This window comes from Blastomyces dermatitidis (genome assembly GCF_000003525.1).
Source record: "Blastomyces dermatitidis ER-3 genomic scaffold supercont1.9, whole genome shotgun sequence".
In the NCBI taxonomy this organism is placed as follows: Eukaryota; Fungi; Ascomycota; class Eurotiomycetes; order Onygenales; family Ajellomycetaceae; genus Blastomyces; species Blastomyces dermatitidis.
This window is the reverse complement of record NW_025544782.1, coordinates 632,978-648,688: the sequence shown is the minus strand read 5'-3', so window position 1 is coordinate 648,688 and position 15,711 is coordinate 632,978. Positions and strand designations below refer to the sequence as shown.

Genomic DNA, 15,711 nt, shown 5'->3' with positions numbered 1-15,711 from the left:
AAAAATAAAAGTGAAAGAAAAAAATAGAAAATAAAAATAAAAAAAAATCAAGATTACAGAGCTACAGCATCTTTAAAATACTTACTTCTCAGAGTCTTTATAATATTTATTATCAATTATATATCTCTCACAGTGAGAGTAACATGTCTGTAATGAGTTATTATCTTAACATCATCTAATAAATAATAAGTATATATATATATAAATGTGAATAATTAGAAAATATACACTTAAAAAGTATGATCAGAGTGAACTCTGCTGTCACTTGAATAATATTAAGAATAGAACACTGAAATCAATGATTTCTCTCATCAATTTCACAGACAAGATATATGAAGATGATCTTAAGAAATATAAGATCTCTTAACTTCTGATAAAAACAGATCTCACAGAGAGACTCTATTTTCATAATATCAGAGACTGAGTATTACTAAAAAGTATTACTTTTATATAATATACATACACTTACTGCAGTAATTCACTCTCTATATATATAATCAAGAGTTGCAGCTTTCTCACACTGCATGACTCTCTCTGAGATGCTGTCATCAGTTTAATTTATACAGTCTTTCAGTTCAGTACACACTGTGTATATACAGTTCTGCATACTGAGACTGTGTTGATTATTATAACCTGGCATGATACTTGCTTTTCATAGGCTATATTTCATTTGAGAGAGAAAGAGAAAGATATGACTGTTGTTTTATTAAGAGAGAAATGAATAATTAGTATTATTAAATATAATTTAATTCATCTGCATTTAAAATTTAATTAGTCTATACTCTTTAATTTGAGAGTTTCTAAGAGTGTTTTAATAGTTTTCATATCAGCTTGAACTTAGTGATGAATTGAAGAAGAAGAGAAAAGAGAGAAGAAAGAAATAAGAATAACTTATCTTTATAATATAAAAACAGAGAATTGCTGCAATTATTCTCTTTAGTAATAAAGATCTGTTTTCTGCATGTATCTCTGATATAGATTGTATAATAACTGTATACAAAGAATATCAACACTGTATGTATTGAATAAAAATGATATTACTATGCAACACTGTAGCTGTTTTCATATATCTCTGAAAGCTGTTAATATTTTCTTTATCTCTTTATATTTAATAAGTCAGTAATATATTTCAGTGCACTTTCTCTTTTATTATCATTATTATTATTATTATCATCATTATCATCATTAACATTATCACTATCATCATTATCATTATCATCATCATTATTATTATTATTATCATTATTATCATATCATTTCTAGCTATCTTTTCTGTCTTCACCTCTCTTCAATGATTACTGAAATTAATTATATCATTCTTCTTTAAATATTCTGCGGTTCTGCAGACCATCAAGGCGCGTGAGCATCATTACAGATTGAAGAGAGAGAAGAAGAAGATGTTTAAGTGAGAGAAGACAGATTATAAGAAATATTATAATATCTTAAAGAGGCTTTATAAGAGAGTAGAATGATAATGAGTTTAAGTAACACTTCTAATAGATTTAGACTGAACTAAGTATAGAAATAATGCAGATGACACTGTCTGTGAGAGATTGAAGAAGAAGATAGTGAAGAGTCTCATACAGTAGTAATAAGATTAGAAGAAGTTCTGAGAATAATTTGAGTTCAAGATAAAGAGAGAGAGAGAGAAGAAGAGTGTTACTACAAATAAGCAGCAGTAGAAGCAGATTAAGAGAGTGTTAAAGTGAGAGAAAAAGATGTTAAAACTGATAAGTATTTTACTTATTAAGAGATAATGATTTTTGATAACATCTCTGTTCTCTAATTGATTAGCAGAAGCTGGCAGAGAAGAAGAGAATTAAGATCTTATTCAGGTCTCAAATGCACTTCATGATTCAGAATATTGAGAAGATAGTTCTGCTCTCTGAGCATGTCAATCTGCTTACTGCTGAGATGGAACCTGAGACAGCAGATCAGAAAATGCAGGATTTTGAGATACAGATTAATCTGACTGAGAGAAAGCAGTGAAAACTCTTTTCTGAAAAGAGAGCAGAGAGAGATTTTGAGATGATTATCATCTCAGATGAGAAGAAGAAGAAGAAGAAGAAGAAGAAGAAGTGAATTATGAAGAATGATAAGAAGAATAAGAAAGAGAAGAAGTAGATTTTTTTCTTTTTATATTAATTAGTTATAAGTTTAAGTTTTTAATTATTAATAATTAAAATTGATTTTAAGTTTTCAAAAATTATTGTACAAGTTGTAATCAAGTCAGGAATGATATATATATATATATATATTCAACTATCATGATTCACAAATCACTATAATGTATAAGTATCAACATTTTTTCAACATTAATATTCATAATATTAATATATTTTTAATAATATTATCTAATAATATAATTTGATAACACTCTCTTTCACAATATTAATCTATTTCAAGAAATATGACAGAGATTAATCAAGATTATTTATTTACTTTTATACATCAATAATATTCAATCTGAGTTAGTACTAAAATTATAACTAAGCTAAGAAACAAGATTATTTTCTCTTATATTAATTCTTCTTACACACATCAGTGATCAGTTATTGAAAATAAATTATCATCTTTCTTAAATTATTATTATATCTTCTGAATTCACTTCTTTCACTTCTTTTACTTCTATTGAAGATTCATAAACTCTTTAAAAATAACTGTAAATCACAAAGTCTATATTATTTACAATTCAATACAGAATGCTCTTTCAATTATAATGAATAATCACTTCATTCTTCACATCTGATTTCAGGTCATGAAATTTATGAGAAACTTAACACAAATACTGAGATGAACTATGAAATAATTATTAATAGATTGTATTGCAGATTACTGAAGAGTCATCTCTCTACTACAATCACTGCAACTTCATTCAGAAACATATATTATAAACTGATTATAGCTCTAAAGAAAGTTTCTAACATCTGAAGTCATCAGAATACAGATAATAAAAGAAAAATAATCAGAAAATTACTACTGAGCTGATAAGTTACTCTATCAGATAATAATTTTTGATAATACTAACTTTCTAATTTGAAGAAAATTATATGAAAACAATCACATATCAGTACTCTGATTTCATAACTCTTATCTGATAACTTTCATGAATAATTACTTTATATGTATATATCTCTGAATCTTTCTCTTTAATCAATTGAAAATCCTGAATTCTGAACACTTCTTCAAATACTTAATTTAAATCTTTATATTTCACATCAATTCTGTCTTCAGTTCAATCTTAAGACATACTATAAAGTTAATATATAATATCTAGAATCAGAGTTGAAGAATTATCAAAGAGTGTCTCTTACAGTGAATGCATGAACTAGTATAAATAATCTTGCATTTATAAGAGTTACATGTTATTACATTGATAAGAACTGAACTTATCAAGAGATATTAATTGAATTTAAATCATTAATCAGTAGTCATACTGAGAATTATATAGCAGAGATATTAATAACTGTGATTAAATATAACTATTGAGATATTAGTCTCAGTCTTCTTATAATTATAACTGATAATGCTGTGAATAACTATACTATGATAAAGAGCTTGAAGTAAAAATTGACTTTGCATTTCTGAAATGATAAACAAGGTCATATTCTCTGTATTACTCATGTGATTCAACTTGTGATACAAACACTGATAAAGAATCTTAACATTGAGACAAAGAATAATAAGATAACTGATTCTTGAAATGAGAATAAGATGAAAGTGATTACTCAAGTAACTTTTACATTCACTTTGTAAAAGATAATGTTTTTTAACAACACTTTTTGATATTACTTTTTGATAATACTTTTTAATAATACTACTGTTAATTTTGAATAGATTGACTAATAATTTAAATATCACAGATTTGAAATATTATTAATGTGATTTGTATCTTCTCTAAATAATAACAATGATTTCATGATATTTAATAAATAAACAAATCAGTCACACTACTGAATATGATACAGAATATTAGAATACAGTGAAGTTCAATATATAAGATGAGTGTTCAGACTCTTTAATTATGTCAGATAATTGATCATTAAGTGCAATACTCTGATCAGAAAAAGATTCAAATATTGAAACTTTTTGATATAAAGTGAACTTAGTTGAAATATGTGATTGATTTACTGTTTCAGTTTTATAAGATAATAAAGATAGTCTCAATCACTCATACATCAATGCTGCAGTGAGTCTGATAAGTGTATAACAGTGTATTTACTCATCTTAAGAAGCAGTTGAATCACTCAAAAAGAAATTCAGTCTGAGATAATTCTATAGTGCAGGCTATTATTACTGTAAGAAATAAACTGGTATATTACTACAGCAAAACTGAACAATCTTTTACAGAGTACTATACTGTAGCAGCTCTACTAGATCTCTCTTATTAAGTTAATATCTACAATTCTCAAGATTGAATAGAGAAGGAATAAAACTTATATATCAAATTAATCTCAGACTACTACAATGTCAAATATCAGAGATTTGAATGAGTAGATGTTTGAGATGTGAAGACAGTGAAATATAATTCTCTAGTAAGTAATAATCTTTGATAACACTTCATATCTCATAGAACTATAATACTAACTTTGAAACATAACTTGCATACATTGATTACAATCAAAAATCAGACAAAACTACATACTTGTAAAACTGAATTTAACTGCTATTTTCAAGATAATCTGATGAATTTACACATCAAATCAATTCTAGAGTTATGAAAAATTGTTGAGAGTATATATTCAACTGTTACACTGATAATATATGATATTCTGACAATTTCATTGACAGAGGTGAGAATGAAGTGAAAGTTCAACTCAAGTCAAGATATTTATCACTATCACTGAGAATAATTATAAGAAGAAACAATCAAGAAACTCATGATTGTAAAATATGAAATTATCAGATAGTTTAATATCTCTGATCACAGTATATCAAAGAAGTGTAGTTTTTATGAGAAAGTGAAGAATAAACTTATATAAGAATGTATTTAGTTATTTCATGAGTATTATCAATAATTGTTATCAAATTCTGATTATATAAATAATCACTGAATGAATTAAATGAGACTGATTTTAATCTTCAGTCTCAGTCTCATTCTGATTTTGAAAGAATGATCATCTTTCACAGTTTATTCTGAGAAATTACTCTCATTTTACTGTTCTTGAATTAAATCTGGTCATTTTTCATATCATTTCTCTCAGAAATGATCCATTTTCAGATTTTTTTGAGGCTTGATTCTGGTGAAACTCACGTCAAGAAATGTATGAGACCAGATTAAATGAGATCAAATGTGAAATTCATGATCTTACCGGCCAGTCTATCTCTCACAGTAAATGCATGAACTAGTATAAATAATCTTACATTTATAAGAGTTCTATATTATTACATTGATGAGAACAGAACTTATTAAGAGATATTAATTGAATTTAAATCATTGATCAGTAGTCATACTGAGAATTATATAACAGAGATATTAATAACTGTGATTAAAAATGACTATTAAGATATTAGTTTCAGTCTTCTTATAATTACAACTGATAATGCTGTGAATAACTACACTATGATGAATAGCTTGAAGTAAAAATTGACTTTGTATTTCTGAAATGATAAACAAGATCATATCTTCTATATTACTCATGTGATTTAACTTGTAATGCAAACACTGATAAAGAATCTTAATATCAAGATAAAGAATAATGAGATAACTGATTCTTGAGATGAGAATAAGATGAAAGTGATTACTCAAGTAACTTTTATATTTTACTTTATAAAAGATAATATTTTTTGACAATACTTTTTGATATTACTTTTTAATAACATCTTTTGATAATACTACTGTTAATTTTGAATAGATTGACTAATAATTTAAATATCACAGATTTGAAACATTATTAATACAATTTATACCTTCTCTAAACAATAACAATGATTTCATGATATTCAATAAATAAATAAATCAGTCACATCACTGAATATAATACAGAATGTTAGAATATAATGAAGTTCAATATATAAGATAACTGTTCAGACTCTTTGATTATATTAGATGATTGATTATTGAGTATAACACTCTGATTGAGAAAAGATTCAGACATTGAAACTTTCTAATATAAAGTGAACTCAGTTGAAATATATAATTGATTTACTGTTTCAGTTTTATAAGACAATAAAGACAGTCTCAATTACTTATACATCAATGCTGCAGTCAGTCTGAAGAATGTATAACAGTTTATTTACTTATATTAAGAAACAGTTAAATCACTCAAAAAGAAATTCAGTCTGAAATAATACTATAGCACAGACTATTATTACTGTAAGAGATAAACTAGTATATTATTACAGTAAAACTGAACAATCTTTTACAGAGTACTATGCTATAGTAGCTCTACTAAATCTCTCTTATCAAGTTAATATCTACACTTCTCAAGATTGAATAGAGAAGAAATGAGACTTATATATTAAATTAGTCTGAGACTACTATAATATTAACTATCAGAGATTTAAATAAGCAGATATTAGAGATGTGAAGACAGTGAAATACAATTCTCTAATAAGTAACAATCTTTGATAATGCTTCATATCACATAGAACTATAATACTAACTTTAAAACAGAACTTATATATATTGATTATAACTGAAAATCAGGTAAAACTATATACTTGTAAAACTGAATTTAACTGCTATCTTCAAGATAATTTAATAAATTTACACATTAAATTAATTCTAGAGTTATGAAAAATTGTTAAGAGTATATATTCAACTATTGTACTGATGACACATAATATTCTGACAATTTCATTGACAGAGATGAGAATGAAGTGAAAGTTCAACTCAAGCTAAGATATTTATCACTATCATCAGAAACAATTATAAGAAGAAATAATTAAGAAACTCATAATTATAAAATATGAAATTATCAGACAGTTTAATATCTCTGATCACAGTATATCATAGAAGTGTAGTTTTCATAAGAAAGTGAAGAATAAACTTGTATAAGAATGTATTTAGTTGTTTCATGAGCATTATCAATAATTGTCACTAAATTCTGATTATATAAGTAATCACTGAATAAACTGAATGAGACTGAATTTAATCTTCAGTCTCAGTCTCATTTTGATTTTGAAAGAATAATTATCTTTCACAGTTTATTCTGAGAAATTACTTCTATTTCACTGTTCTTGAATTAAATCTGATCATTTTTCACATCATTTCTCTCAGAAATGATTCATTTTCAGATTTTTTTAAGGCTTGATTCTAGACTGGCCGGCGGGACCATGAATTTCACATTTGGTCCCATTTGGTCTGATCTCATACATTTCTTGGCGTGAGTCCCACCAGAACCAAGCCTCAAAAAAATCTGAAAATGGATCATTTCTGAGAGAAATGGTGTGAAAAATGACCAGATTTAATTCAAGAACAGTGAAATGAAAGTAATTTTCCAGAATAAACTGTGAAAAATGATCATTCTTTCAAAATCAGAATGAGACTGAGACTGAAGATCAAAATCAGTTTCATTTAATTCATTCAGTGATTGCTTATATAATCAGAATTTGATAATGATTATTGATAACACTCATGAAACAACTAAATACATTCTTGTACAAGTTTATTCTTTACTTTCTCATGAAAACTACACTTCTCTGATATACTGTGATCAGAGGTATTAAACTGTCTGATAATTTCATATTTTACAATCATGAGTTTCTTGATTGTTTCTTCTTGTAATTGTTCTCAGTGATAGTAATAAATATCTTAACTTGAGTTGAACTTTCACTTTATTCTCACCTCTGTCAATGAAATTGCTAGAATATCATGTATCATCAGTGTAACAGTTGAATATGTACTCTCAACAATTTTTCATAACTCTAGAATTGATTTAGTGTGTAAATTTGTCAGATTATCTTGAAGATAGTGATCAAATTCAGTTTTATAAGCATGTAGTTTTGCCTGATTTTCAGTTGTAATCAATGTATACAAGTTCTGTTTCAAAGTTAGTATTATAGTTCTATGTGATATGAAGTGTTATCAAAGATTGTTACTTACTAGAGAATTATATTTCACTGTCTTCATATCTTGAATATCTGCTTATTCAAATCTCTGATAGTTAGCATTGTAGTAGTCTTGAGCTAATTTAATATATGAGTCTTATTCCTTCTCTGTTCAATCTTGAGAAGTGTAGATATTAACTCAATGAGAAAGATCTAGTAGAGCTGCTACAGTATAGTACTCTGTAAAAGATTGTTCTGTTTTGCTGTAGTAATATACTAGTTTATCTCTTACAGCAATAATAGCCTGTGCTATAGCATCATCTCAGACTGAATTTCTTTTTAAGTGATTTAACTGCTTCTCAAGATAAGTAAATAAACTGTTATACACTCACCAGACTGACTGCAGTATTGATATATGAGTGATTGAGACTATCTTTATTATCTTATAAAACTGAAACAGTAAATCAATCACATATTTCAACTGAGTTCACTTCATATTAGAAAGTTTTAATATCTGAATCTTTTCTCAATCAGAGTATTGCACTCAATGATCAATCATCTGATACAATCAAAGAGTCTGAACAGTCATCTTATATATTGAACTTCACTGTGTTCTAACATTCTGTATCATATTCAGTGATATGACTGATTTATTTATTTATTGAATATCATGAAATTGTTGTTATTGTTTAGAAGAGGTATAAATTGCATTAGCAATGTTTTGAATCTATGATATTTAAATTATTAGTCAATCTATTCAAAATTAACAGTAGTGTTATCAAAAAGTGTTATCAAAAAGTAATATCAAAAAGTATTATTAAAAAACATTATCTTTTGTAAAGTGAATATAAAAGTTACTTGAGTAATCACTTTCATCTCATTCTTATCTCAAGAATCAGTCATCTCATTATTCTTCATCTCAATGTTAAGATTCTTTATCAGTGTTTATATCACAAGTTGAATCACATGAGCAATGCAGAGAATATGACCTTGTTTATCATTTCAGAAATGCAAAGTCAATTTTTGCTTCAAGCTCTTCATCATAGTGTAGTTATTCACAGCATTATCAGTTGTAATTGTAAGAAGACTGAGACTAATATCTCAATAGTTATTTTTAATCACAGTCATTAATACCTCTGTTATATAATTCTCAGTATAACTACTGATCAATGATTCAAATTCAATTAATGTCTCTCAATAAGTTCAGTTCTCATCAATGTAATAACATATAACTCTCATAAATGCAAGATTGTTTGTACTAGTTTATGCATTCACTGTGAGAGACACTCTTCAATGATTCTTCAACTCTGATTCTAGATATTGTATATTGACTTTGTAGTATGTCTTGAGATTGAACTGAAGACAGAATTGATGTGAAATATAAAGATTTGAATTAAGTATTTAAAGAAGTGTTCAGAATTCAGAGTTTTCAATTGATTAAAGAGAAAGATTCAGAGATATACATATACAAAGTAATTATTCACAGAAGTTATCAGATGAGAGTTGTGAAATCAGAGTACTGATACAGAGTCATTTTCACATAATTTTCTTCAAATTAGAAAGTTAGTGTTATCAAAAATTGTTATCTGATAGAGTAACTTATCAGCTCAGTAGTAATTTTCTGATTATTTTTCTTTTATTGTCTGCATTCTGATGACTTCAGATATCAGAAAATTTCTTCAGAGTTATGATCAGTTTATGATGAATATTTCTGAATAAAGTTGCAGTAATTACAGTAAAGAGATAACTCTTCAGTAATCTACAATACAATCTGTTAATAATTATTTCATAGTTCATCTTGATATTTATATTGAGTTTTTCATAAATTTCATGGCCTGAAATCAGATGTGAAGAATGAAGTGATTATTCATTATAATTGAAAGAGAGTATTCTGTGTTGAATTATAAATAATGTAGACTTTGTAATTCACAGTGATTTTTTAAAGAGTTTGTGAATCTTCAATAGAAGTAAAAGAAGTGAAAGAAGTGAATTTAGAAGACATGATAATAATTTGAGAAAGATAACAATTTATTTTCAATAACTGATTACTGATGTGTGTAAGAAGAATTAATATAAGAGAAAATAATCTTGTTTCTTAGCTTAGTTATAATTTTAGTACTAACTCAGATTGAATATCATTGATATATAAAAGTAAATAAATAATCTTGATTAATCTCTGTTATATTTCTTGAAATATATTAATATTATGAAAGAGAGTATTATCAAATTATGTTATTAAATAATATCATTAAAAATATATTAATATTGTGAATATCAATGTTGAAAAAATGTTGATACTTATACATTATAGTGATTTATGAATCATGATAGTTAAATATATATATATATATATATCATTTCTGACTTGATTACAACTTGTACAATAATTTTTGAAAACTCAAAATCAATTTTAATTATTAATAATTAAAAACTTAAACTTATAACTAACTAATATAAAAAGAAAAAAATCTACTTCTTCTCTTTCTCATTCTTCTTATTATTCTTCATAATTTACTTCTCATTCTTCTTCTTCTTCTTCTTCTTCTTCTTCTCCTTCTTCTCATCTGAGATGATAATCATCTTAAAATCTCTCTCTGCTGCCTTCTCAGAGAAGGGTTCTCACTGCTCTTCTTCAGCCAGGTCAATCTGTATCTCAAAATCCTGCATTTCCTGGTCTGCTGCCTCAGGTTCCACCTCAGTGATAAGCAGATTGACATGCTCAGAGAGCAGAACTATCTTCTCAATGTTCTGAATCATGAAGTACATTTGAGACCTGAACAAGGCCTCAATTCCCTTCTTCTCTGTCAGCTTCTACTAATCAATTAGAGAACAGAAGTATTATCAAAAATTGTTATCTCTTAATAAAAAACTTATCAGTTTTGACTTCTTTATCTCTTATTTCAATATCTTCTCAATCTTCTTCTGCTGCTGCTTATTTACAGTAATACTCTTCTTCTCTCTCTCTCTCTTCATCTTAGTCTTAAATCATTCTTAAGACTTCTTCTGATCTCATCACTGCTATATAAGGCTCTTCACTGTCTTCTTTTTCAATCTCTCACAAGCAGTGTTATCTGTATTATTTCTATACTTAGTTCAGTCTAAATCTATCAGAAGTGTTACTTAAAATCATTATTATTCTGCTTTCTTACAGAGCCTCTTCAAGACATTATAACATGTCTTGTAATCTGTCTCTTCACACTTAAATGTCTTCTTCTTCTCTCTCTTCAATCTGTGACAGTGCTCACGCGCCTTGATGATCCGCAGAACCGCAGAATATTTGAAGAGAAATAACATGATTGATTTTGATGAGTGTTAAGAGAGAGTGAAGACAGGCAATGATATAATGATAATGATAATGATAATGATGATAATGATGATGATGATAATAATAATGATAATAATAATAATGATGATGATGATGATAATGATAGTAATGATGATGATAATGATGATGATGATGATGATGATGATGATGATGAAAGAGAAAGTGTATCAGAATATATTATTAACTTACTAAACATAAAGAGATAAAGAAACTATTAACAGCTTTCAGAGATGTACAGAAACAGCTACAGTGTTGCATAGCAACATTATCTTCATTCAATACATGCACTATTGATATTCTTTGTATGCATTTATCATATAATCTATATCAGAAATACATACAGAAAACAGATCTTTATTACTAGAGAGAATAATTACAGTGATTCTCTGTTTTTATATTATAAAGATAAGTTATTCTTATTTCTTTCTTCTCTCTTTTCTCTTCTTCTTCAACTCATCACTAAGTTCAAGCTGGTATGAAAACTATTAAAATACTCATAGAAACTCTCAAATTGAAGAGTATAAACTAATCAAATTTTAAATGCAGATGAATCAAAATAATTCAATAATACTAATTATTCATCCCTCTCTCAATAAAACAACAGTTATGTCTTTTCCCCCCCTCTCAAATGAAACATGACTCGCGAAAAGTGAGTACCACGCCAGGCCATAATGGCCAACACAGCCTCAGTATGCAGAGCTGCATATGCACAGCATGTGCTGAACTGAGAGACTGCATGAGTTGTAAACTGACAGCAGCATCTCAGAGAGAGCTGTGTGATGTGAGAAAGCTGCAACTCTCAGTCACATGTGCAGAGAGTGAATCATTGCAGTAAGTGCATATGCATTGCATGAAAGTAATGCTTTTTGATAATACTCAGTCTCTGATATCATGAAAATAGAGTCTCTCTGTGAGATTCATTTTTACTAGAAGTTGAGAGATCTTATATTTCTCAAGATTATCTTCACACACCTTGTCTGTGAAATTGATGAGGAAAATTATCAATTTCAGTGTTCTGTTCTTGATGTCATTCAAGTGACAGCAGAGTTCACCCTGGTCACACTTTTTAAGTGTATGTTTTCTAATTATTCACATTTATACAGATATATACTGATTATTTGTTAGATGATGTTAAGACAATAGCTCATCACAGCTGTGTTATTCTCACTGTGAGAGATACATAATTGATAATAAACATTGTAAAGACTTTGAGAAGTGAGTATTTTAAGAGTGCTGCAGTTCTGTAATCTTGATTTTTTTTATTTTTATTTTTTATTTTTTTCTTTTTCTATTCTTTTTTTTTTTTTTTAATGTGATTTTTTCTTATATTTGTTTTGTTTTTTGTTTTTTGTTTTTTTTTATATTTTATGTTTTTTTCATAATTAAAATTATATAAATTATAATCTGTGTTTAGAAAAGTAATGATATTTAATAACACTCTCTGTTGAATTTTCAACAAATGAGTACTATGTTATGATATTATGTAAGTGAGAAGTGATTTCATAATCTCATTTAATGTTATTCTCAATAATGAGATCAGAATGAAAATGTGACTAAGAATTCAAACATATTCTTTATTCAGAACTAGATTTTTATTTGAAAAGTAAATCTGAGATCTTTAATATTTGAAATAATGTGATTTGAAATCAATGTGATTGTAACGTTGCGGAATCGAAGCGGTGGCTAGTTGGCGGTGACATGTAGAGGTAGTTGTTTGAGAAGCTGTATAAGTGAGCTTAACTATCTTGCTTGAATAGTGAGCTCATAGGCTACAGAGTTATTGTGAGAATATCACAGATATAATACTTAGTATACTAAGAAGATTGTATAAGACACACAGTAACTCTTGTGTATATTTCAGTAGTAGTAAAACAAATCACTGACTTCTTTAATAAGAAGTCAGTATCTAGCTATTCTATATAGATAATGAGTGAATACTCTTCTCTCATTTCATGAGTGAGAATAACTGAAGTAATACCTCAGCAGCATCTCATTGCTAAGAAAGAGTAATCTGCTGATCTTATATAGAAGTGAGATTCTTATATTTATTAATCAGATCTTTCTATGATATATCTAAATAATATTATAGAGTGATTAAAAACTGATTTAGATGAGATGAAATTATTCACATGAAAGTGATGAGTCATGTGAAACTGTAACAGAGTCTTGATATGACTGAGAGTATAACAATACTCTTCTCTTTAAGAGTATAGTCTCTATACTCTCAAGATTACTGAATTAGAAATTATCTTTGTTATATAATAATGATTATCAACTGATTTGATAGTGCATGTGCTGTGTGTGATACAAAGAAATAGATGAGTTTTTCTACTGACTGTATAGATCTTTCTTTTCTTATCATCATTCAAATCAAATATATGATAAGTGAGTTCCTTATATATCAATTTGAAATGTGAGAAATGTAGTTAACAAGTGACTTACAGATCTTTCAATATATTCTGTTCTATATATGAAATTCTCTGCAAAAGTGATATATTTTAGAGACAAAGCTAACAGTAGTGACAGGATTTTTTGAAAAGATCTCTCTCTCTGTGAAACATTTTTCTTTCCCTTTTCTCAATTGCAACAGTAAGTGTATGAGAGTATTGTTCTTGAAGAACAATCAAGAGCTTATTCTGATGTTTTCTAGTGAGTAATAAATGTCTTTGTGATGCAGTGATAATCTTCATAACTGTTGAGAAAGCCAGGTTGAAGGTGAAGATAACAGTGTCAATGAGCTGCAGAAGCTTCACTCTCATTATTACATCTCCTTCTTCTCCTACTTCTTTTACAGCTGCAGTGATAGTCACTGTGCCTTGCAGTGAGATGTCATCTCTTCTGTCAGTCAGTTTGTTCATGTTCAGTTCATTCTCTGCCTCTCTCACTGTCATTGCAACACTGCTTCCCCCCCCAGTCAATACAGTGACATATGACCCTGTGTGATCATTCAGAGAGAAATCTGAAGAGAGCTTGATTCTGAAGACAGTGACTCTGAGAAGTCTAATCTGTAGTTCCTCTTCTGCAGCACACCTGAGTCCTGCTCAGAATGCTGCTAAGTTGAGTCTGCAGAGTTCTGTGATTCCTTCATCTTCTCTCTGTGAGAAGGCTTCAGTGCAGCCTCTGATCAGTACTGCTACTTGTCTGCACTGTACTAAGCAGCTGAAGAAGGAGAGGATTTTATACATCTGCTTCTTCTCTTACTTCTGTTATTTCTATTATATCTGCAATAATGACTCCTGTCTCTCTATAAGTATTATCTCACAGAAAGATGTTATGTCAGTTCTGATAAGAAGTTTAGATACTCAAGCAGTACAGAGTGAGAGTCTCAGAGCTTCAAGTATTGATAGATTCTATCAAGGCTGAGAAGATCTCTCTTACTCATCTGTAAAAGAAGATAAAAGCATGAGTCTCTGAGATGAAAAAACACCTCAGAATAACTGATCTTAAGAAGAGATCAGTCAGTACTACTGTTAAAAGTATCATAAAGACTAATCACTGATTGAAGAGAATCTCACTTTAACTGAAGCAGATGACTGAGATGCTTTGTAAGTTAATAAGTTAATATTTTATACATTTCTCATGTTCTTCTGTGATACTGCAGTGCTAACTTCTCAGCAGATAAAGATATCAGTGCTGAAGACTTCAACAGTGAAGAATGAGTTTGATAAGAATGTGATTATTAATGAGTAGGCTCTGAGATTTCTTCTTTTTACTTTTTCAGCAGGCTGCAGCCTCATTAGATTAGCAGCAGCTCACAGATCAATTAATATTAATCTTTTTATTAATTTCAAATATTTCTTTCTTTTCCTTATTAATCACTTCAGGAATTTTACACTTGTGTAGTCTCATTAAACTTCTAAAAAACTCTTTGAAAGAAAATAGAAGAAGAGTGCTACAGAGTCTACAAGATATCAGCTCATCACTGTGAGATTATCTCTAAAAAACTCTTTAAGAAAATAAGAAGTCTCAAGCAGCATTTCTTGTCCAACATCTCTGATATGTAACAGAGTGATCTCTACTAGCTGTCTCATAGATTGCAATCTCTTTCTCAGCATTTTTCAAATACTTAAGTAATTCTCATGAATTCTCTAATAATGAATAATCTTGTAAGAAATCCCGCTCCTCGCGGATTCTTTACCTCTATTCCTATCTCTTGTGTAACCAATAGGGCTAGCGGCCCTTGGCTACACACAACTATATAGACTGGAGTTCGCGAATACTATTCACAACTCAGCTTGAATGCTATTATACATTTGACCCCTACATTTATCTTTCTACCGTGAACACTTCTAGTAGTTAACAGTACATATCATGTCAAGCTGCAAACACCTGAATAATCGCCTGCGAGCACTTATTCTTACATTTCAAGCTCAGTCAGTCAGCAACCGCTCATT

General features: G+C 28.4%; 1 protein-coding gene across 1 annotated transcript; it reads right to left on the bottom strand.

Moving 5' to 3' along the window:
* Positions 1-10,611: 10,611 nt before the first annotated feature.
* Positions 10,612-11,286, bottom strand: BDCG_17568 (uncharacterized protein; the record flags this gene model as incomplete). The annotated part of the gene is made up of 3 exons (XM_045426673.1): positions 10,612-10,803; positions 11,029-11,074; positions 11,192-11,286. The coding sequence occupies 3 exons, from the start codon at positions 11,284-11,286 to the stop codon at positions 10,612-10,614; spliced, it is 333 nt and encodes a 110-aa protein (XP_045282180.1).
* Between the last annotated feature and the right edge of the window lie 4,425 nt (positions 11,287-15,711).